General features: G+C 43.3%; 1 protein-coding gene across 4 annotated transcripts in view; it reads right to left on the bottom strand.

The window, feature by feature from the left end:
• Window positions 1-25,660, bottom strand: part of LOC135054694 (zinc finger protein 585A-like) — a 139,550-nt gene that overhangs the window by 35,727 nt on the left and 78,163 nt on the right. For 2 of the 4 annotated variants that reach the window (XM_063957961.1, XM_063957960.1), the window contains exon 3: window positions 11,793-11,890. The exons of the other annotated variants lie outside the window; for them this stretch is intronic. In XM_063957961.1, coding sequence (XP_063814031.1) covers window positions 11,793-11,890 — 98 coding nt within the window. The remainder of the gene's footprint in view (window positions 1-11,792; window positions 11,891-25,660) is intronic. 4 annotated transcript variants of the gene reach the window in all.

The raw sequence follows: 25,660 nt of genomic DNA, 5'->3' as shown, positions 1-25,660 counted from the left end.
GTAGCACTTCCCGCGATAGTGCTACTCCGACGAACAACTGCTCCCTGGACCTCGCCTTTATAAGGAGATCGTCCAAGTACGGGATAATTATTTCGGCCATTACCTTGGTAAATACCTCGGTGCCGGGGACAGACCAACGGCAACGTCTGGAATTGGTAATGACAATCCTGTACCACAATTTTGAGGTACTCCTGGTGAAGAGGGTAAATAGGGACATGCAGGTAAGCATCCTTGATGTCCAGTGATACCATGAAATTCTCCAGGCTTGCAATAATCGCCCTGAGCGATTCCATTTTGAACTTGAACCTTCGTATATAAGTGTTCAAGGATTTCAATTTTAGAATGGGTCTCACCGAACCGTCAGGTTTCGGTACCACAACATTTTGGAATAGTAACCCCGGCCTTGTTGAAGGAGGGGTACCTTGATTTCACCTGCTGGAAGTACAGCTTGTGAATTGCCGCCAGTACTACCTCCCTTTCTCCGAGGGCAGGAGGCAAGGCTGATGTGAGGTAACGGCGAGGGGGAGTCGCCTCGAACTCCAGCCTGTATCTGTCAGGAATCGGGACTTAACGTCACAGATCTTACCAGTGCGCAGCCTAGTCCGGCTCCGGTGGTCCTGCAGGTGTCATGTCGCCTCCCACTGTGCTGGCTCCAGTACCCCTGAACTCCATTCCAGCTCACCGCTATCCTCCCCGCTGGCCGCAGGTACTGGGCGCCGCCATGTTGCCAATGATCAGCTGACCGCAACTCTACCAACCACGGCTGTCGGTTCAGTCACATGATTCCACTGCCCAATCACTGTCCAGCAAGGGGGATAAAGGGGCTGGGCAGGGCCCTAGCAAATCGTCCAGAACAACGTCGCTTCCTAGCTGCGTCTAGACTCATACTTCAGGGTTCACTCCTTGTGCCCTGAAAGCTCTTTAAACTACCTGTGATTCCAGCTCATTGTATATCATCAGCACAGAGACTTCAGTTCTTAGCAGCATTACCAGCACTGTGATTTCAGCTCAAAGCAAGTATTACCAGCACTGTGATTTCTACTCACTGCAGCAATACTAACACTGTGATTCCAGCTCATAGTAGTAACACCTGTGCTGAGTTTCCTGAAGTTAAATAATCTTCCAGTGTGTCCTTGAGTGTGCTGCTGCAAGCATTCCTGAAACAGCTCAGTCCAAGTGCAAGCTAATCAGTGTGAATTCATGTGGACTCCAGTTCCAGTTGTCTCACCGGATTCCAGGCCGGTTCAAGCAAGTCTGATATTTAACTGACTCCAGTTCCAGTTGTCTCACCGGATTCCAGGCCGGTTCAAGCAAGTCTGATATTTAACTGACTCCAGTTCCAGTTGTCTCACCGGATTCCAGGCCGGTTCAAGCAAGTCTGATATTTAACTGACTCCAGTTCCAGTTGTCTCACCGGATTCCAGGCCGGTTCAAGCAAGTCTGATATTTAACTGACTCCAGTTCCAGTTGTCTCACCGGATTCCAGGCCGGTTCAAGCAAGTCTGATATTTAACTGACTCCAGTTCCAGTTGTCTCACCGGATTCCAGGCCGGTTCAAGCAAGTCTGATATTTAACTGACTCCAGTTCCAGTTGTCTCACCGGATTCCAGGCCGGTTCAAGCAAGTCGGATATTAACTAACTCCAGTTCCAGTTGTCTCGCTGGATTCCAGTCCGGCTCAAGCAATCCAGATATTGAACTGATTCTTTTGCCAGTATATTTCATGTAATCTACAATAAAGCATATCAATATTAACCTCATCTTCCTGTGTACCTCATCCGCAAGTCTTATCTACGCCCACCAAGTTTCCTGCACTGTGCGCCCACCACAGAACCACATATTGATTCTAACTTGGATACACAAAATACCAGAGTTCTGACAGTTTGTTCTGGACCAAATGGATTCAAGTGATGATCAGAGTGTCGGTCCAGGGGCTCTTCAAAGTCTTATAACCAGACTAGAAGGTCAGGAAACCGCCCAGTGGCAAGTGGTTCAGTTCTTGCAAGAGGTCTCTACACATCTTAATAACATGCAATCATCTTTAAGTTCAGCTACTCCAGTATCCAGTCCTGCACCAGTTACATCAATTCAGCTAGCAACAGCCGACACCCGGGTGTCACATCTTCAGCTGCCCACACCTTGCAAGTTTGACGGCAATCCAAAACTCTGCCGAGGCTTTTTAAATGTTTGTGAAGTACACTTCGAATTACTTCCTCATAACTTTCCTACGGATAGAACTAAAGTGGCCTATATCGTGTCCTTGCTGTCAGGTTCTGCTCTGAACTGGGTGTCACCATTATGGGAGCGTGCTGATTCTCTGTTAACCAACTACAAGGACTTCGTGAGCACCTTCAGAAGAATATTTGATGAGCCCGGCAGGTCTTCCTTCGCTTCTGCTACCATTCTCCAGATACAGCAGGGATCACGCCCTGTTGGGCAATTTGTAATTCAGTTTCAGACTTTAGCATCCGAGCTAAATTGGAATAATGATGCTTTGGTGGCTGCTTTTAGGCATGGACTTTCTGATAAACTAAAGGATGAACTGGCAACGCGTGATCTTCCGACTAAGTTAGATGACTTGATCTCCTTATGCGTTAAGATTGATCTACGTATGAGAGAACGGATTAGTGAGAGATTCAGGGGTGACCATACAAAGATACACTCTGTTCCTCGTGCATCTTCTCCATCTGCATCCTCAGAAGAACCAATGGAGATTAATCGATCACGCCTATCCTCTGAGGAGCGCTCTCGAAGACAGCGATGGAAGTTGTGCCTTTATTGTGCTGCTCCAGGTCATTTCCTGGGTTCTTGTCCCACCCGTCCGGGAAACGCCAGAGCCTAACCTGTAAAGGGGAAGTCAGGTTAGGAATCCTTTAGAAAACTTCTCCACAGAAAGATTGTATTCTGCCTGCAACTCTGGAATACTTCCATGGTACAAGATTTCTCTCAGCACTCCTAGACTCAGGAGCTGCAGGCAACTTTCTGACCCTCTCTGTAGTACATGAATTGGGTCTGCCTACTAAAACATTACTCAGGCCTATAGCTTTGACTGCGGTTAATGGAAGTCGCATACCAGAAAGTAATATCACCCTTCAGACAGCACCTTTGTCTTTACGTATTGGGATTCTCCATTCTGAACAGATTGAGTTCTTTGTGATTCCCAAAGCTACCCACGAGATGGTTCTAGGCCTTCCATGGCTGCAATTGCACAATCCATCCATTGACTGGTCCACTCTTCAGATTTCTGCTTGGAGCCCCTCTTGCTTCAAGTCCTGTTTACAGCATGTTATTCCCGTCCGACAGACTAAAGCTTCAGATGTATTACCAGATGTATACCAGGACTTTTCAGATGTATTCAGTGAGCAAGCTGCAAATGAGTTACCTCTTCATCGAGAGTGGGACTGTCCCATTGATATCATTCCAGGGAAAACTCCACCCAAGGGACGTACCTATCCACTATCTGTTCCAGAGACTACAGCAATGTCAGAATACATTAAAGAAAATCTCCAAAAGGGTTTCATTCGGCCTTCCTCATCTCCTGCAGGCGCTGGGTTCTTCTTTGTTAAAAAGAAAGATGGTGGTCTTCGACCTTGTATAGATTATCGTGGTCTTAATGATATTACAGTTAAGAATGGTTATCCTTTGCCCTTAATTACCGAGCTTTTTGACAGAGTTAAAGGAGCCACTATCTTCACCAAGCTCGATTTACGAGGTGCCTACAATCTTATAAGAATACGCAAAGGAGATGAATGGAAAACAGCTTTTAACACTAGAGATGGTCATTATGAATACCTTGTGATGCCTTTTGGGTTAAGTAATGCTCCTGCAGTGTTTCAGCATTTTGTAAACGAAATCTTCAGAGACATTTTGTACAAATTTGTCGTTGTTTATTTAGACGATATCCTCATTTTTTCTCGAGATCTTGCAACACATCGTCAACAAGTCAGAGAAGTTCTCAGCCGTCTTCGTCAGAATCGTTTGTATGGAAAGTTATCAAAATGTACATTCGAAGTCTCATCTATTCCATTCCTTGGATACATTATATCTGGCTCTGAACTCCGTATGGATCCTGCCAAGTTAGATTCCATACTCAATTGGACTCTTCCTACAACTGTGAAGGCAGTACAAAGGTTTTTGGGATTCGCTAACTATTACAGAAAGTTTATCAAAGGATTGTCAACACTGGTAGCACCAATTACTGCTTTAACCCGCAAAGGTTCTGATCCGGCTCACTGGTCCAAGGAAGCTCTGTCTGCTTTTCACCTTATCAAGCAAGCTTTTATCACCGCACCAGTTCTCCATCAGCCTGATGTTCAGAAGCCTTTCATTTTAGAAGTGGATGCGTCCACAGTAGGTGTGGGAGCAGTTCTCTCACAGACTTCTGATGCTGGAAAGTTGCATCCATGTGGTTTTTTCTCCAGAAAATTTTCCCCTGCAGAAAGGAATTATTCTATTGGTGATCAAGAATTGTTAGCAATCAAGTTGGCTCTGGAGGAATGGAGATATCTTCTAGAAGGAGCTAAATTTCCTGTATCAATTCTTACAGATCATAAAAACTTGCTGTACCTCAAGTCTGCTCAATGTCTCAACCCACGTCAGGCCCGGTGGGCTTTATTCTTTTCTAGATTCAGTTTCCTTATCACATTTCGTCCTGGGTCTCAAAACGTGAAAGCGGACGCCTTATCACGTTCCATGGTTCCAGATACAGAGGCAAATTCACAAGAAGAACGTCCTATTATTAGTCCAGTATCATTTGCTACTACTCAAGTTACGTATTCTACTCCTCCTCCTGGCAAAATGTTTGTAACACCAGAATTGCGGAAGAAATTACTGACTTGGGCACATACTTCTCAGTTCTTTGGACATCCTGGAGTTCTTAAAGTTTATAAAACTCTTCAAAGGTCCTATTGGTGGCCCAACATGAAGTCCGACATTCAAGATTTTGTGCAGTCATGTCCCAAATGTGCTCAACATAAACCTCCCGGCAGTCTCCAGCGGGAACTTTACAGCCATTATCTATTCCTACACGACCATGGTCCCATATTTCTATGGACTTTATCTCTGAGTTACCGCCTTCCCGTGGTCACAATACCATCTGGGTAGTGGTCGACAGGTTCTCAAAAATGGCTCATTTCATTCCACTCACAGGGCTACCATCAGCAAACAAGCTGGCCCAGCACTTTCTTCGAGAAATCTTTCGTCTTCATGGACTTCCAACTGAAATTATATCTGACCGGGGAGTACAGTTTGTGGCGAAGTTTTGGAAAGCCCTCTGTTCAGCTCTTCAAGTAAAACTGAAATTCTCTTCAGCATACCATCCACAGACAAATGGCCAAACAGAAAGGGTAAATCAAGAATTATAAACATTTATCAGGCTTTATGTCTCTTCATCTCAAGACGATTGGGTAGATCTACTACCCTGGGCAGAGTTTGCTCACAACTTTCGTTACCATACTGCCACTGACACAACACCTTTCTTCACAGTTTATGGCCAACATCCACGAGTACCTGATTTTCAATCATTACCGGCAGTTGATGTCCCAGCTGCTTCCGTTTCTTTACAACAATTCTCTAAAGTGTGGAAGTCAATTCATCAGTCTTTAAAGAAAGCCTCCGCCAGATATAAATTTTTTGCTGATCAGAAGAGACGAGCTGTTCCCAGTTTAAAGCCAGGAGATCGAGTTTGGCTGTCTACTCGTAATCTTAGACTCAAAGTTCCTTCCATGAAGTTTGCTCCAAGATTTATCGGTCCTTTTCCTGTGGAACAAGTAATCAATCCAGTAGCTTATAAGTTGACTTTGCCTTCATATCTAAAAATTCCGAATTCTTTCCATATCTCTCTCCTCCGGCCTCTAGTGCTCAATCGCTTCCAACAGACTCCTCCAAAAGCTCCGAAAGTTGTTACCAGCCGTGGTGTGGAATTTGAAGTTGAGAAAATTCTTGATTCTAGATGTCGTTATGGTCGTCTGCAATACCTAATCGACTGGAGAGGATATGGTCCTGAAGAGAGAGCTTGGATCAATGCTTCAGATGTGCATGCTCCTTATTTAGTCCGAGTCTTCCATAGCAAATTTCCATTGAAGCCTAAAAGGTGTCCGGTGGCCACCCTTGAAGGGAGGGGTACTGTCAGGAATCGGGACTTAACGTCACAGATCTTACCAGTGCGCAGCCTAGTCCGGCTCCGGTGGTCCTGCAGGTGTCATGTCGCCTCCCACTGTGCTGGCTCCAGTACCCCTGAACTCCATTCCAGCTCACCGCTATCCTCCCCGCTGGCCGCAGGTACTGGGCGCCGCCATGTTGCCAATGATCAGCTGACCGCAACTCTACCAACCACGGCTGTCGGTTCAGTCACATGATTCCACTGCCCAATCACTGTCCAGCAAGGGGGATAAAGGGGCTGGGCAGGGCCCTAGCAAATCGTCCAGAACAACGTCGCTTCCTAGCTGCGTCTAGACTCATACTTCAGGGTTCACTCCTTGTGCCCTGAAAGCTCTTTAAACTACCTGTGATTCCAGCTCATTGTATATCATCAGCACAGAGACTTCAGTTCTTAGCAGCATTACCAGCACTGTGATTTCAGCTCAAAGCAAGTATTACCAGCACTGTGATTTCTACTCACTGCAGCAATACTAACACTGTGATTCCAGCTCATAGTAGTAACACCTGTGCTGAGTTTCCTGAAGTTAAATAATCTTCCAGTGTGTCCTTGAGTGTGCTGCTGCAAGCATTCCTGAAACAGCTCAGTCCAAGTGCAAGCTAATCAGTGTGAATTCATGTGGACTCCAGTTCCAGTTGTCTCACCGGATTCCAGGCCGGTTCAAGCAAGTCTGATATTTAACTGACTCCAGTTCCAGTTGTCTCACCGGATTCCAGGCCGGTTCAAGCAAGTCTGATATTTAACTGACTCCAGTTCCAGTTGTCTCACCGGATTCCAGGCCGGTTCAAGCAAGTCTGATATTTAACTGACTCCAGTTCCAGTTGTCTCACCGGATTCCAGGCCGGTTCAAGCAAGTCTGATATTTAACTGACTCCAGTTCCAGTTGTCTCACCGGATTCCAGGCCGGTTCAAGCAAGTCTGATATTTAACTGACTCCAGTTCCAGTTGTCTCACCGGATTCCAGGCCGGTTCAAGCAAGTCTGATATTTAACTGACTCCAGTTCCAGTTGTCTCACCGGATTCCAGGCCGGTTCAAGCAAGTCGGATATTAACTAACTCCAGTTCCAGTTGTCTCGCTGGATTCCAGTCCGGCTCAAGCAATCCAGATATTGAACTGATTCTTTTGCCAGTATATTTCATGTAATCTACAATAAAGCATATCAATATTAACCTCATCTTCCTGTGTACCTCATCCGCAAGTCTTATCTACGCCCACCAAGTTTCCTGCACTGTGCGCCCACCACAGAACCACATATTGATTCTAACTTGGATACACAAAATACCAGAGTTCTGACAGTATCCCTGTGATACTACTTGCAGAACCTAGGGATCCACCTGTGGTCAAGCCCACTGGTCCCTGAAGTTCCCGAGACGCGCCCCCACCGCACCTATCTCCACCTGTGGAGCCCCAGCATCATGCGGTGGACTCAGAGGAAGCGGGGGAAGATTTTTGATCCTGGGAACTGGCTGCCTGGTGCAGCTTTTTCCTTCTTCCCTTGCCTCTGTGCAGAAAGGAAGCGCCTTTGACCCGCTTGCTCTTCTGAAGCCGAAAGGACTGTACCTGAAAATACGGTGCTTTCTTAGGCTGTGAGGAAACCTGAGGTAAAAAATTTTCTTCCCAGCTGTTGCTGTGGATACGAGGTCCCAGAGACCATCCCCAAACAATTCCTCACCCTTATAAGGCAGAATCTCCATGTGCCCTTTAAAGGCAGCATCACCTGTCCACTGCTGGGTTTCTAATACCCTCCTGGCAGAATGGACATTGCATTAATTCTGGATGCCAGCCGGCAAATATCCCTCTGTGCATCCTTCATATATAAGACGACGTCTTTAATATGCTCTATGTTAGCAAAATATTATCCCTGTCTAGGGTATTAATATTATCTGACAGGGTATCAGACCACGCTGCAGCAGCACTATTTATTCAGCAATTGCAGGTCTCAGTATAGAACCTGAGTGTGTATATACAGACTTCAGGATAGCCTCCTGCTTTTTATCAGCAGGCTTCTTCAAGGTGGCCGTATCCTAATACGGCAGTGCCACCTTTTTTGACAAACGTGTGAGCGCCTTATCCACCCTAGGGGATTATCTCCCAACGTGACCTATCCTCTGGCGGGAAAGGGTACGCCATCAGTAACTTTTTAGAAATTACCAGTTTCTTATCGGGGGAACCCACGCTTCTTTACACACTTCATTCATTCATCTGATGGGGGAACAAAACACTGGCTGCTTTTTCTCCCCAAAAATAAAACCCCTTTTATGTGGTACTTGGGTTCATGTCAGAAATGTGTAACACATTTTTCATTGCCGAGATCATGTAACGGATGTTCCTAGTGGATTGTGTATATCTCAACCTCGTCGACACTGGTGTCAGACTCCGTGTCGACATCTGTGTCTGTCATCTGAGGTAATGGGCGTTTTTTTGAGCCCCTGATGGCCTTTGAGACGCCTGGGCAGGCGCGGGCTGAGAAGCCGGCTGTCCCACAGCTGTTACGTCATCCAGCCTTTTATGTAAGGAGTTGACATTGTCGGTTAATACCTTCCACCTATCCATCCACTCTGGTGTCGGCCCCACAGGGGGCGACATCCCATTTATCGGCCTCTGCTCCGCCTCCACGTAACCTTCCTCATCCAACATGTCGACACTGCCATACCGACACACCGCACACACACAGGGAATGCTCTGACTGAGGACAGGACTCCACAAAGTCCTTTGGGGAGACAGAGAGAGAGTATGCCAGCACACACCAGAGCGCTATATAATGCAGGGATTAACACTATAACTGAGTGATTTTTTCCCCCAATAGCTGCTTGTATACATATATTGCGCCTAAATTTAGTGCCCCCCCCTCTCTTTTTAACCCTTTGAGCCTGAAAACTACAGGGAAGAGCCTGGGGAGCTGTCTTCCAGCTGCACTGTGAAGAGAAAATGGCGCCAGTGTGCTGAGGGAGATAGCCCCGCCCCTTTTTCGGCGGACTTTTCTCCCACTTTTTTATGGATTCTGGCAGGGGTAATTTATCACATATATAGCCCTGGGACTATATATTGTGATGATTTGCCAGCCAAGGTGTCTTATATTGCCCTCAGGGCGCCCCCCCCCCCAGCGCCCTGCACCCATCAGTGACCGGAGTGTGAGGTGTGCATGAGGAGCAATGGCGCACAGCTGCAGTGCTGTGCGCTACCTTGTTGAAGACAGAAGTCTTCTGCCGCCGATTTTCCGGAACACTTCTTGCTTCTGGCTCTGTAAGGGGGCCGGCGGCGCGGCTCCGGGAACGAACACCAAGGTCGGGTCCTGCGGTCGATCCCTCTGGAGCTAATGGTGTCCAGTAGCCTAAGAAGCCCAAACTACCACCTGTTAGGTAGGTTCGCTTCTTCTCCCCTTAGTCCCTCGCTGCAGTGAGTCTGTTGCCAGCAGATCTCACTGTAAAATAAAAAACCTAAATATACTTTCTTTCTTGGAGCTCAGGAGAGCCCCTAGTGTGCATCCAGCTCAGCCGGGCACAAGAATCTAACTGAGGTCTGGAGGAGGGTCATAGTGGGAGGAGCCAGTGCACACCAGGTAGTCCTAAAGCTTTCTTTAGTTGTGCCCAGTCTCCTGCGGAGCTGCTATTCCCCATGGTCCTTACGGAGTCCCAGCATCCACTTAGGACGTCAGAGAAATGGGTAGTGGCCTTACACACTCCATAAATTGAGTTTTGAAAGAAGTGAGACGGAAATATGACAGATGCAGTGTAGATATGTTTTATGTGTTTAGTGTACATAAGGACTGAGATACAGGTTGAGTATCCCTTATCCAAAATGCTTGGGACCAGACGTATTTTGGATATCGGATTTTTCTGTATGTTGGAATAATTGCATACCATAATGAGATATCATGGTGATGGGACCTAAGTCTAAGCACAGAATGCATTTATGTTTCATATACACCTTATACACACAGCCTGAAGGTAATTGTAGCCAATATTTTTAATAACTTTGTGCATTAAACAAAGTGTGTGTACATTCACACAATTCATTTATGTTTCATATACACCTTATACACACAGCCTGAAGGTCATTTAATACAATATGTTTAATAATTTTGTGTATTAAACAAAGTTTGTGTACACTGAGCCATCAGAAAACAAAGGTGTCACTATCTCAGTCTCACTCAAAAAATTCCGTATTTCGGAATATTCCGTATTTCGGAATATTTGGATATGGGATACTCAACCTGTATATATTTTAATGTGTAATACAGTATCTCAGCTAATAATTGTTTTGAAATGTGGCTTATAGTTTTTATGACATTAATAAGTAGCATATGTGAAGTCCATAATCATCTTTACAGTGGAATTTAAAATGGACTGTATTTAAGTTGATTTTCAAAATATATGATTGTGTGCTCAGTCAATATTTTACACATTCATCTCCACTTATTACAGATCCTGACCTTGGAGACCGAGACCTAGCCATACGGGCAGACATCCAGGCCTTTCTGGCCAATGTGGAACGTTGAATTTTGTTTTTCTAATTATTTTATTACTTTATTAAAAATCATTCATTTAAAAAAAAAAAAAAATTGGGTTTGTCTAAACACAAACAAAATAAACGTTATTAACTATGTTATTATGTTGTGTCTTTATTCTAAAGATAATTAAACCTTTAAAAAATGTATTTAGACAATTTCATCTATCCTCTTATTAATCAATGTGTGTCTATTTATATTTCTCCGACTTTTTTATTTTCTTTTTTATTTTGGGGGTCACTATTTCAAAAAAGATAAAACAAAAATGTAGCTTAAAAAAGAGCATTAAGTGTATGATGCAACTAGGACAACAAACATATTTTGTGGATTCAGTATGTTGTTGCCTTAGTTGCTGAATGTTATTGAACAATTATGTTGTCAAACACTTCCTTTTGCAGAGATTGATGACTTAATTGATCAATCACATTACAATTTCGTATGGTAATTGTTTAAACATTTCATTGCTTTTTAAAAAAAAAAAAAAAAAAAAAGAAAAAAACTATTGTGCGTTTATTTGCTGGCTAGCGAATGCAACACACAGGTACGAAACGACACATCTACCTAGCGAATGCAACGCATACACATCGCTCCCGTGAGAAGCAGAAAGGGATACACCTCTTTAATGCACTGCTACATGTTTGTTTGCAGTCGTGCATGGTGGGCGTGAATTTGCACTCTTGCGACGCAATCGCAAGCTTGCTAATGCTGCTAGCGTGCGTGCCGAACAGCGATCAGGTTGGAATGACCCCCTTAATTCAGAATTGGACACAGATCGCAGCATACGCAGCAAGATCCGCATCCATCTCCCCACATGCTGGGGGCCGCTTAGCACAAGGCAAGGCCGCCCAACCGCTGTCAGGCGCTCTGCCGCCATTTTTTAAATTGGAGCAACTGTGTGTGCCACGTAGCCGCTCCGTATATTCTCCCGGCAAAACCCTGCGCCAGTAAAATGCCACGCCCCCCCCCCACACACACACAAACACCCGCTGTCAATCATCCCACCAAAAGTAGATAAGTCGCACACGCGCACTGCGGCCAATTTGCGTGCGCCCACCAATATGGACGCGGCCGCTGTGTACAGACAAGCGGCTGCCTCCATCTTTGAATCAGCCCCTAAATCCCACCTACCTGATCCTCCTGTGGGATCCTGTGATTCTCCTCTGTACAATCCTGGGAATACAGAGGACGGGGACATCTCTCTGGGGTATCTCTGTTACTGGGTCCATCTGTAGGAGACACACAGTGACTGAATAATAGCATAATTGTACATACTGTTAAATCTGTATCTCTGAATCTATTTGGGGGACACTGCTGTACTTTGGGACATAGAGGGCGCTAGTGCTGCAGCAGGGCACTAGACACTAATCTTGTTGGCCTGACTCCTACCCCTCTATGACCCTCCCCTGGAAAGACTCCGGTTTATTAATTACAAAGCCTCATTCCTGAGACAGCCCCCCCCGTCAGTTTTTTACACAAGCCCTCCATCAGAACCGTGCAAAGCCCTGGCCCCTTCCTGCACTCAGGGGTAATAATTCCGGTCCTATTGTCACCGCAAGGGCCGGGATACTACTATACTTTCTTCTTGGTTCAGAAACCCAATGAGTCTGTCCTCAATCTTAAACCTCTGCACAAATTTATCACAGTGGCCAGGTTTTGTATGGAAACCCTCCGCTCTATTGTCCTCGCTATGGTGCCTGGGGACTTTATGGTGTCTCTGGACATTCAGGACGCTTACCTACATGTACCTGTAGCGGCCCCTCTTCAACGATACCTCCGGTTTGCTGTTCTACAGCAACATTTCCAATTTCAGTCACTACCATTTGGGCTTTCAACAGCTCCGCGGGTCTTTACCAAACGCATGGCAGTTATGGCAGCCTAACATCATCACTCCAGACCCTACAACACCTGATCATATCTCGGTGGAATGGGCAGCCCCATCTGATCAGATTCCAGACGATGGTCCTCTCTCCAGAAGTTCATCTGTCCATCTCCTGGTGGTCAGACGTCCCACTTCGACAAGGTCGCCCCTTCTGGATCCCAAATTGGATCCTTCTCACCACAGACGCAAGTGTCCAAGGGTGGGGCGCAGAAATTGGCCAACACTCATTTCAAGGCAATAGGACTCCCACTGAAAGAGGCTTAATTATCAACATCCTGGAGCTCTGGGCCATCTACAGGGCACTCACTCTACCTCAGGACATACTTCAGGGCAGGCCAGTCCAGGCCCAGTCTGACAATGCCACTGCGGTGGCCTACCATTCGTCTTCCAGCCACCAGCTGAGCGTGCAGTCTGGGATGTCAGTATAGGGTTGGTATTCAACCTTCTGGACAAAATATCCAGCTGTAAAGGTCTCGATTGAAAGCAAGCAAACTGCACCATTCAGAAACAAGAACCTCTTTTCCTTAGGACCTTCATACCATGCAAAATGTTAACTAGCATGAGTGACATAAGTGATCTGACCGAGGACAACCAGACCAAATTTTCTCCTTCACAGAAAGAATACTCTTTGGCAACATATGACAAAAAGGAGACCCAGGTAAATCATATGGTGTGCCAGACTGGACTATGGGTAATTGATTATACAATCATGAGACACCAGGGTCACTGATGCAAGGTTCAGGTGAGCTACAAAATAAACAACAGACTTCCGGGCCAAGGCACATAGATACGGTAAAGCCTGTATTCTGCTGACCTGGGGTCTTTCAGCTGCCATGGATTCTCCACAGTCCTGGTTCTCAAGTCTGACATGAGGTAATTCCCCCTCCTACTGACATGGCATCTCACCAGTTCCCCTCATACGAAGATATCTCCACAATAAAACAGTCCCCTCTGCTGACATGTATCCATGCTTGTCCTCCACCTTCCTCTGCTGACATGGGGTCTCCCCAGGTTACCACCAATGTTCATACCGGCTCTCCACAGTACCACTACCTCCCTCTGATAATATCAAATACCCCCAGCAACCCATACCCTTATGTTGACTTAGTAACCCCCAGTACTTTGCTGGCATGCATCCCCCTACCCCCTCTACTAACATGCCATCAGCCCCCACTGCATTCAGGAGGTCTACCCCAGGCTACCACCCTTCCCTGATGACACTGGGTCTCCCCATTACCATACATATATATCACTCCTGTCCATCCTGCACCCTCCTGCTTCTGCTAACATGGCAGCCTCAGTACTGTAACTTGTGGGTCCATTCTTGTCTCTAGCTAGGAACTGGGCGCCCTGCTGTGTGGCTTACTATGAATTGGGGAGCTTGGTGCCTTGTGGCTTGCTATTAATTTTTTTTTTTGGGGGGGCTGCTGTGCAGCTTACTATGTATTGGAGGAAATGCTATGTGGCTTGCTATGTACTGGGAAAATGCTGTGTGGCTTGCTATTGTCGAAGTAAAAAATATTACATAAAGAGAACATAGAAACTACACACATATAAGTCGCTATACTTGCAAATACGCGCAGCGAGCACAGCAATATATGGTAACACACGCATTTACACGGACATGCCACAGAGATGGATTTGACACTTATTTCATGCAGTACATAATTGTGGTGGTATCAAGCGCCAGACATCATGATGATTTAGAATTGTATATGATGGAGTGGTGTCATGTATGTGTATTATTTGAACGAAACAAGATAGACCGGTCATGTTTACTAATGAAGCAACCAGATTGATGTGTAGATTCATTTGATGCTTGTGAAGTTGTGGGACATTGCAGCGGATAATTATGATTAAATGTATAAAAGCTAAAATCACTCTTATTAGGACAGTGGACAGGAAACTCAGGCCAGCCCTTTGGATGTCTTCAAGGCTGAACCTGATTACCATATACAAAGGGACTGGTGACTCATCGTGAACCCCTCCCCCAGAAACTAGATAACACATTGATCACACAGGAGCTCAGTGGCTTTTTGGTCTCAGAGGATGATGGACTTGCTGCCAGTTCAGTACCTGTATTTATTTACAGAGAGAGAGACATAAGATGCATTGGAGGGAATGGTAATTGTATCGCTGGCCTGTAACTGAAACTGTATGTAACTGTATGTATTAACTGCTTACTGTGTGAGTGTAACCATGTAACTATAGGTATACTGTACTTTGTAATATATATTGAATCCATATCCTTTTAATAACAAATATATACATTAATGAGCTTTGGAACTCAGATAATGTGTGGGTGTATTGTTTTCTCTTATGGGATGCAGTGTTTTGCGTTGTATAGTGCACATTCATGGGATATGGTAATAAGAGGTGCAGGCATTTACAATATATATTAGAGCGGGCATTTTTTTTTTGTCATAAACGTTTTTTTATTATTTTTCATAGAGATTCATTTTACATAATAAGAACCAACATACTCATAGTCATCGTAGAAAAAGATAATGATACACAATCAAACAAACATTGTTATAATATATGGCTTCATCTAACTCTGGGATACTCATTGTTTCGTAGTCTGTAATCTTGCGCTTCACAATATACATGTTGGTATATTTAAGCATAAACACAAAATCTTTGAATTAGAAGAAGTAAAAGTTAACTTATAGAAGCATAAAGAGAGAGATAGAATGGAGTAGAAGGAGAAAAAGAAATGATAGAGAAAGAAGCAGTTGGGGGGGGGGGGGGTTTGAACTATGAAATCTGTAACAATAGGGAGCAAAGATACTCATAGTATTTTACTAATTTCTTATGTTGATGCGATGATGAAGGTCTTGACATATCCAGGCAAGAGGCAGAAGGAGGCACCATCCGTGTCCTCTTGGTGGTTTCCATGCTAAAATCTTAACTCACGTAATGACATGTCTCACATTTGTACATTTATACAGTAGTATAAGGGTTTTAACATATAGAAGGCCAACATAATGTGACAAAAAGCAATAATCGGCAATTGTTCACTCTCATCAAAGGTCAACCAACATATAGTATTTGCTCATGTTGATTCCATTCTTTGGACCCAAAGCGTGCGAAAATACGAGTTTGTATATCTTGTGATAAAGTGATGATATATGGTCTCCATTTTTTATAGAATAGAAGTATACCCTTCTCTATATTTGGGAGAGTATAGTACCTATCATAATATAGAATCCTCAGCATTTTCTGATGTACTTCTCGCAAGGAGGGAGCAGTCTTATAAATCCAATGTTTAAGAATAACTTGTTTGGAGATGGTGACTATTAATGTTAATAATGGGTATAAGTGTATGTGTCTTTTATCTAATTTCCAAGGCGTAAAATCTGCTAATAATAGGGTTTGTGGGAGAAGAGTAGCTTTAATATCGTAAGTGTGTTTAATATATTGAACTACTTTGTTCCAAAATTTCTTTATAACTCCACATTCCCAAAAGTTGTGGAAAAATGTGGCTGAAGAATGAAAACATTTCAAGCATTTTCCAGATTCTTCTGGGACAAAATGTTTCCTTTGAGCTTGTGAAATGTATGCCTTGTAAATTGTTTTTATGTGTATTTCTTGCAGTGTAGAAGCTTGTAATAATCTTATCGTTCTGTCAAATTGATCAAATATACTGGTTGAGTCATCTATTCTGGGAATAAACTGTGCCCATGATGTAATAACTTGTTTTTGTATTTTTTCATGTGTTACAGTAATCAGTTTATGATATAATGGTCTTGTCTTATATGATCTATTGTCTGCTCCTTTCATAATAAAGAATAGGGGATCTGTGCGTGGTAATGTAGTCATGTCTATTGATATTGATGAAATATAATGTCTGATTTGTAAGTATGCATAGAAAGCGGATCTATGTACACCGTATCGTTCTTGTACCTCTGTGAAAGATAGCATAGCGCCTCCTGGGTCAAACACATCTGCTATTTTTCTTATACCTTTTGTTTGTAGTCTATAAAAGACTGCGTCATTTAGTCCAGGTAAAAACATAGGGTTGCCCCATAGTGGTAATAAAATAGAAAAGGTATAGTTTCTATTTAACCATCTGTTTAGAGCTTTCCAGGCAGCATATGTGTCTCTAAACAGGAAACTATTTCGAGTAGCAAGAGGGATTTTTGTTTCGGGCATATGTAATAAAGCTCCTGGGGAAAATGGAGCCATCACAGCACAGTCTAGGGGATACAACGTGTAAACACTTCTCTCATATAACCAATCTAGTATATATCTAAAATGGACCGAGTGTGAGAATTGTAGGATATCTGGTAGGCCAATCCCACCTTTTGTACGTGGTAATTTCAGGTGTGTATTGGAAATCCTACTTTTCCCTTCTTTCCAAATAAATTTACTAAATAATTTCTCGACCAGGATAATATCTGCTTTGGACAAACGTATCGGTAACATTTGGATCAGGTATGATAGTTGGGGGAAGAGTACAGATTTAATCAATGCTGTCCTACCCAACATTGATAGTGGTAGGTATCTCCATGTGTGTATTTTTTTTGACATAGCGAGTATTACAGTGGTGTAGTTGAGTCTATATAAGTCATGTATTTTCACTGGTATCTGAATACCTAAGTATTTTATTGCCGTAGTGGCTACTTTTAGGTTATGGAGCGGGCCCAGTGATGCCAAGTATGTGGGTTTTCCATTTAAGGGGATGAGTTCAGATTTTTGAATGTTTATTTTATACCCTGAGAATTTCCCAAAATCGGTTATCAAACTAAATACCACAGGTAGTGTTTCGTGTGGGTTTGAGGCGAATAGTAGCATGTCATCTGCGAACAGTGAAATGCGGAGATCTACCTCTCTAGATTTGATGCCTTGGTATGTGGGTGATTGTCGGATGGCAATAGCAAGAGGCTCCAAGGCCAGGGCGAACAGCAAAGGTGAAAGTGGGCATCCTTGTCTGGTGCCCCGGTATATAGAAAATGCTGGAGAGAGGTATCCATTGCATAGAATATGGATAGAGTTGTTATATAATGTTCTAATGAAGCTTATAAAGTCTTGGGGGATGCCAAATCTTTGCATTGTATCAAACAGGTGTTCCCAATGCACCATGTCAAAGGCTTTTTCCGCATCCAGTGATAAAATCACTGCAGGAGTCTCGGGGGTCTCCCGTTGGGATACATCTATAGCTGTTAATACTTTTCTTATGTTGACCACCGAGGATCTGCCCGCTATAAATCCTGTCTGATCACAGTGTACTAAGGTGGGCAGCACTAGTTTAAGCCTTTCCGCTAATATTTTGGTTAGAATTTTATAGTCTAAGTTGAGCAAGGAGATTGGTCTATAAGACCCTGGGTCAGATAAGTCTCTTCCTTGTTTGGGAAGGACATTAAGCACTGCCGAGTTAAAATATAGTGGCATATTCCCAGTGGTCAAAATATTGTTAAATACCTTAGTAAGTAGGGGGGTTAGCTTAGGGGCCAGTAATTTATAGTATTCGGATGTAAGGCCATCTGGGCCTGGTGCCTTTCCGGCTTTAAGATTCACAATGGCCTTGGATACCTCCGTCTCGGATATAGGCAAGCTCAGTTGTTCTCTATGGTTTTCAGCCAGCTGGGGTATTGGTAAATTCTCCCAGAATAATTTTGCATCTGGTTCTGGTCTTGGAGGTTCTGAGTATAAGTCTGCATAAAATGTCTGCATTATCTGGGAGATCTGAGCGCTATCTGTTGTGAGCGAACCTGTGTCTGTTTTTAGGGGGTGTACTAGCATAGGTGACCTTTGTCCTCTCAGTAAACTAGAAAGGAGTTTCCCCGATTTATTGCCAAAGCGGTGAAATTTTGCGTCCTTTTTAAAGGTATGACGGGATTCCATTTTGGCTAATAGACTCTCAAATTCCACCCTTGCCTTCGAGTAATTGTCCCTGTTTATCAGTGTCGGGTTAGTTTTATATGTTTGGAAGTTATCTGTTAATAATTGCTGGGCATGGAGAAAGTCAGTCTGTAGTTTTTTTTATATATTTTGGAGGTATAGGAAATGATTTCTCCTCGTAGGACCGTTTTAGAAGCCTGCCAAAATAATTGTGGTGATTCCATTAAGGTACTTTCATTATTAGTCACATAGGTGTCCCAGGTCTCAGTGAGCATCTTCCTAAAATCAAGAGATAATGCCATTGATGAAGGGAACCTCCATGATCGAAAGGGGCCTTTGTCTGTCTGTAGTGTCATGTCCAACCATATTACTGCGTGGTCAGATATCGTGATGGGTTCAATACCAACTGTTTTTATATGGGGCATTAATGTTGCAGAGGGTAACAAGTAGTCAATCCTAGATAGCGTGCCATGTGCCGCTGAGAGGCATGTGTATGCCTTATCTGTTGGGTTGAGAGCTCTCCATATATCTATCAGGTTCATTGATCTTGTGAACCATGGAACACCTTTTTTAGGTAGTTTGACCTTCTTTCGTCTGGGAAGCTGTCGGTCTAATAACAGAGAGGATACTGCATTAAGGTCGCCCCCCACTATAATAGGAATATCTGAGAAAGGTGTGAGAATTTGTATTATATTTTGCAAAAAGGGTTGCACATTTGTGTTTGGGGCATACAAGTTGCATAAACAATAATCATTTTTATCCAAAAGAATTTTACAAATCACATATCTACCCTCAGGGTCCACTATTGTTTCTTTTATTTCCACTCTAATATGTTGTTTAGCTAGTATAGCTACACCTCTGGCTTTGGATGTGTATGGGGAGGAGGCAATCAGTTTCCACGAAAGGGAATTCAGTTTGAGCATCTCAGATTCCCTTAAATGGGTTTCCTGTAGATATATTAAGTCTATTTTTAATTTATTTAGGTATAGCAGAACCTTTTTCCTTTTATGTGGAGAGTTGATCCCTCCTATATTCCAAGATCCTATTTTTATCGCAGTCATTTAACTATTAGTGTATAAGTATATGTTCAAAGATGGGTCTAGTATCACAATATAAGAATACATCTGGTATAGATTTAAACATAGGTATACATTACTCCGCCGGGGTATATTGATATTAAAAGATGGGTGGGGGGAGAAAGAAAAGGAGTGAGTTAGAAAGCATAGAGAAAGAAATGTAGAATCAATATTCCACATATCATAGCAAAGCCAGAAAAGGAGAGTCCATTGCTGACTATCTATCAGCAAGGCGTCGTAGTTGAAAATCAGAGAAATAACAATCAATAAGAACATTCTTAACGAAATTAAACAACTTCCGGGGTTAAACGGGGGTGGTATTAACATAACCATGAAAGAGAAGGAGCTTCTCGCCTACTCCGCCGGGTAGTAAGAGATAAATTTGTACAGCCCGTCTCTCCGGGGGGGGGGGTATGGTCTCAGTAATAAAGATCCTTACATAACAGGGTACAATATCCTATTATCAGATATATTATATTGGAAAGTCTGCTGGCATCCCGCTTCTTTTCCATATAGGGTGTAAAGGTAGCAGTATAAAGTAAAATTAACAGTAGGGAGCCATATCTATGCAAATAATCATAGTTATCTGGATAAACCTGTATAGTAGTATTAGGAAGGTATTCCATTTAGCAAAGGAGTGCAAGTATGAAGGATTAAATGTCCTCAGGTGCGTCTTCTTGTGATCGTGTAGAATCCTCTTCCTCATTTAAGAATGCATCCGCATCCTCTGCCGAGAGGAAATCTGTAAAGGAGGTGCCTGAGTAAATACGAAGTCTAGCAGGGTATAGTAAAGAGAATTTTCTTCCTAGTTGCACCAGTTTAGAGCATATTGGGGAGAACGCTTTTCGTGCTTTTGAGAGTTCCACTGAGTAATCTTGAAAGATTAAAACTTTATGTGATTCCCACATGAGTCCTCGGGTTTTTCGGGACGCTCTCCATATTTCTTCTTTGTGCAGGAAATTAAGGCATTTAAACAGCACTACTCTGGGTCTGGCTCCTTCATAGCTTTTCTGGGCACCTACTCTGTGTGCTCTTTCTATGACCATATCACGACAGGAGTCAGTGATTTTTAACAGATCTGGTAGCGTGGTACGGATAAAGGTATACAGTGCTGCACCCCGAAGGGTTTCCGGTAGTCCCACTACCCGCAAGTTCGATCTGCGCGACCTGTTTTCCAAATCGTCTAGCTTGTTCCAAATCTGATGCTGTGATCGAGTGATATGTGTCATGTCTTGTTTGAGTTTAGATACATCCTGGAACATCTCTCCCGCCCTTTGCTCTGTTTGCAATACCCGGTGTGTAAGCTGAGTCAATTGTTTATTAATATCTTCAGTCTGAGCTTTAATTAGGGGTCCCATAGCCTTACGTATCGCCCCCACCATATCTTCATATGTAACAGGTATTGCAGGTGTAAAAAGTACCTGATCTGCAGCTGGAGCGGAGTCAGTATGCACCGTGGTAGCCACAGTTCTCTCTGGTTCCGCTGCTGGGTTGGAAGAGGGGAGAGGGGGAGCCGTCGTCAGCGTCTCCGCGTCCAGCGCCATTTTAAGCTCCATGCGGCGTTTTTCTTTTTCCCGCTTTTGCTCTTTTTTTGAGAGCGTAGCGGAGGCTAAGTAGCGGTCCATGGTGGGCAGGAACCTTTCCCCTGATGTGCAAGGGGGGCGAACGGGCCGTAGTGGAGGTTTTTCAACCTTTTAAATGTGTTTTTCCGGCGGGCGGCAGCGGAGCTCTGTCCTCACGCTGCTAGTGCATTGCAGCCGGAACCGGAAGTCCCCTAGAGCGGGCATTTTAAATATTTGTGAGAAAGCAATTTGGCATTATTAGATGGGGCTCGTCCGGGATATCACGTTCTTAATGATGCACTGTACATTATAAATGGGACGCTGTGGTCGATCAGCTTGTGATGGACGCATCCTAAAGCTGAGAAAATCATATCCGTGTGCATTGTTGTGTTATTAGTAAGACGCTGATATGAAATTCAAGGGACAATGCGTTTCTCATAATATTTAAGATGCTAAAATGTATTTTTTATTGTTGCAAAACAAGGTTCAAATAAGTCATATTGTGTTTGATTCAGATTGGATTGTTTATGTGTTTAAGTAGGTTTAAAAGTATATTTAAAAGTTGCTGCATAGCCTTGATATAGTTTTATTTTTAACTCAGGCCTAAAATAACTTCTGGTGCTTGTATGATGTGTGATTTCTTTGTGACAAAGGAAGCCGCATGGTCTGTCCTCCATTTTGGACAAACCACATGGCCTGTCCACCATTTTGTGTAATCCTCATGGATGTGGAAGGGGGAGGAGCAGCGGCCATTTTGGGAAGGTCATTTTCTAAATGGCTGATTTTCACTGCTCAGAATAATCAGCTTTCCTTGGTCACATCAAACACCATTTATGAGTTACCAATGCATTTATTTAACCCATGCCATATTCAATTACAAATAGTTTCAATTGGGCCTAGTGTAAGAATTACACACAGATAAAAGTTTTTGTTTTCTTTTACCTCTAGGATTTAGTTAACTCTGCTTGCTGGTTTAGGATAGCCATTGAAATGTTAATTAACCTGTCCCACTACCCTCTTGAACAGGCATATGTACCTCTGTTGATATGCAAATTAGAGACTTTGAAGGAAATGCATTCATTCAGTAGGTGTGTACTGTGTGGGGGTTCTATGAGAGTCAAGTGATATATATTATATAAATATATATTATATATAATATTATTATAATTATATGTATATTTATATCAGGGTATGTTCTGCAAGATAGCTATCCAATCTGAATCATATCATTTAAATTACTGATTATTGCTAGAGTCATTATAGATCTGTGTGAAACCGGATACATTTGTTGCTATATAGTTAAAACTAAAATAAATGTTTAAGGAAGTAAGTGTAAAGCACAAACGCAGTCTGGCCTGGTTGTAAAGGTTTATACAGAAAGAAACTGTGTGTTAAGTGAGCGATTATAGTTAATATTGCTCACATTTATAGAAGTTGTGGGATTTGTTTAATTGTGGACGTACGGTTTTGTACACGTGTCTCGGACAAAGTACAGGACTGCGCACGCAGCGTAAAAGACACGCACGGTCGCGTGTTTACGCAAAGTGCGTAAGAGTACGGGCGCTAAGTACAAATTACACAATAGTATCGTTTAGTTAAAAGGTGGGACAGTAGCCACGCTACAATAGCACAAAACTGCCCGGTTTCTGAAGCAGATTAGTATAAAACTTTTTGTTTAAACTGTATTGCCCCTGGGGGTAAAGCTGCTTATCTGAATAAATCAAAATTTTCTGTACAGAAAAGACAAAGTGTACTTGAGCGAGCGAGCGAACGTGGGAGTGAGTGGAACTGAACCCCGTAAGTCGGGTCCCGTGTTACATCAAGTAAGAGGAGGCTTGGTGGCGTGAGGCGGCTGACTCACGTTAATATAGATTGAAATATGCAAATCGTGAGGTGATTTGCAGAGGAGCATGATAGTGCATAGTATTGCGATTGAAGTTAAAAAGTTTTTGTATTACGCTCCGAACTCAGGGTCGCAATTTGTACATCGACCCGTGGTTGTACGGCAGATAGGTAACAAGTACCTATACGCTGTGCGATTGGACCGCGCATTTGTGGGTGCGATATATATAGCGCAACTGGATACCCCTTTACGAGCTTTTGCGTAAAATCGCGGTATCATTAGCGCTGTATAGAGCATACGCAAGTGTGATTTGTGTATAGGTATATAGGGAGTTTTCGCTGGTCTCTCTCAGGAAATTCTCCAGCGGCAGATATTTACTGGAATAGGTAAGTCACTCCTAAACACTTCCAGTGAATAGAAACCAGTTAGGGCCTCGCTGGGTACGCGGTGGTCACTATTGGAGTGAGTCGTGGTACTCAGTGGAGAAGGAGCGAGTGAAAGCGTTAGGTGTCTTTCACCGTCTATCTGCGGTGTGCATTGGGGATTGCGTTTATTGGCAAAAAGTCTGCGATGGGATCCAATTGCACAAGCAATGGGCGTTTGGTAACTAGGGTTCAGGTTGAGGTGCCGCGGCCCAGGGGGTCAGCGAGATTTTTTATGTGTGAAAAATATGGGTCACACACGGAGGCTTTTTGCATTGAATGGGTATGTATGACTGACAAAGACAGGGTACCATTCCCTAAAGTGGGCAGCTTTGAACCAGAGGTATTGCAGAACTTAAGGATAAGAATATGTCTGATAAAATCCCGAAAACAAAGGGTCAGACATACAAATTGTTTAAACCTGTGACAGCAAGAGGGGTTGGTGAGTTTGATCCTAAGGTATTGCAGGTGGTATGTCTAACCAAAGTTATATAAGACAAGAATGGAAATATAAGAACTGTTTGGACTTGTAGCAACAATAAACAAGTAGAAAAAAAAAAAAAGAGAATGCAAGTACACCGCCTTATGTAGATGTGGAAGCAGTTACGGCCAGCATACAAACTATAGAAAATAATAAAAATATGAAAAATATGACTGTAACCTATATATGTACTTATGAATGTTGAAGTTCTATTTAGGAGGAGAAGGTGACCTGATTGTTTTCAGCCATTTCTCATGTACCCAGAGGAGTATCCAACCGGTAAAAGAAGAGCAGTAGCCTGTGGGGGAAGTGGCTGAGACCAGTGGAACAGGTAAGTATGGTATCATTTGTGTACATATATAGTAAAACCCAAAAATAAAAAATCAAGAAAGTAACGTCAGAAATGGAGAAAAAAACCTGTCCGCACATTAGTATTTGCCAGTAGGAAAGCGGACAGAGACAAGGTAACCCCAGGGTATTTCTTTCAGTTACCATATAAGAAGTATTCATTCCTAGTAATGCCCCTAGTAAAGATGAGCTCGGAAATGTTTGTTGGACCATGTACAAACCCTTAATACGGGATGAGAAGGATTGAATGAAATACTTTGCATGACCTAGAAGCTTGTTAAACTTTTTTTGTTTTTGTCTCTTGCAGAAATAGAAAACTCTCCATCTGGATAAGATCACTGGTAAACACTAATTCGGCAAATGGGAGGTGGCTGTCTCTGTGCAAATGGACGGGCTCAATAAGGCATTGAGTGTCAGGGTGCAAAATTGGAAAGGTCACAGTAGCTAATCTTAGATAGTGTGCTATTGAACATCACAAGAATAGTGCTAGGCGCAGAGAACAACAGGTGGAGAGGTTGAGGATGGTAAGTATACTGGCACATACAGGAAAGACCCATCAGTCCAAACCCCAGATCCCTAATGGTCAATAATATGTTACAATTGTAGGATGGAAGGGCATTTTGCCTGAGATTGTAGGAGTAGTAGGACACAGTCAATATAGATCCCCTAGACAGAAAACACAAGCCACATTATTAAACACATAGACGGGACCAAGGTACATATAGTAAGGAATCACGAGCCATATAGAAAACACAGATTCGGGCAATGGGAGTAACAGGAACGATGCAACAATACCCTTTGAGTAGACCTGCAGAGATTACGATAGGGCCCTTGCAAACCAAACATTCTTTTCTGCTGGCTGCATCGGCTCCGACTAATCTACTCGGCAGAGACTTATTGTGTAAAATGCGGTGTGTCATATATTGTACTCCTGAGGGTGTCTTCTTGGATATACCTGAGAACCATGCTCAAGAAGTACAAAATATACTAGACACCCCTCAAAGGCTAATGTCGCATTCTACTGTTCTAGATGCATGTCCATCACAGGTAGAGGAAATTATCTCACAGATACCGGGTTCCCTATGAGTTTAGGATGGACAGGACACTGGATTGATGGCTGGGATAGTCCCAATAGCGATACGATAAACACAGAATTTTTTTAAGGGGAGTAGACCAAGTAGAGAATCCCTTCCCCGTAGTGCCCAATCCAGTTGTCAAATTTTTATAAAATCTTCTCCACCTCTACAAACTCATCTGTCACCAACCTCTATTCTGTTTCTCTACAGTTTTCCTCTTCATCTTTTGCGTTCACACAGGGTGGTACAATACATAGACCCAAGTACAGTTCAAACTCCACATGCCTAGGTCCTTCAGAGTTCTGCCCAAAGGAAAAAACAATGGTTCCCTAATGCACACTGAGTGAATAATATTCCTACATAATAGTCAGATAATACGGAGATCTTGGTTGCGTATATCTGCAGATATAGGGTTAAGCCCCCAGGCCGATCGACAAGGCCTCTCCGTCACTGGGGGTCCCTAAT

This window comes from Pseudophryne corroboree, chromosome 3 (assembly GCF_028390025.1).
Source record: "Pseudophryne corroboree isolate aPseCor3 chromosome 3, aPseCor3.hap2, whole genome shotgun sequence".
In the NCBI taxonomy this organism is placed as follows: Eukaryota; Metazoa; Chordata; class Amphibia; order Anura; family Myobatrachidae; genus Pseudophryne; species Pseudophryne corroboree.
This window is presented reverse-complemented; position numbering and strand designations above follow the sequence as displayed.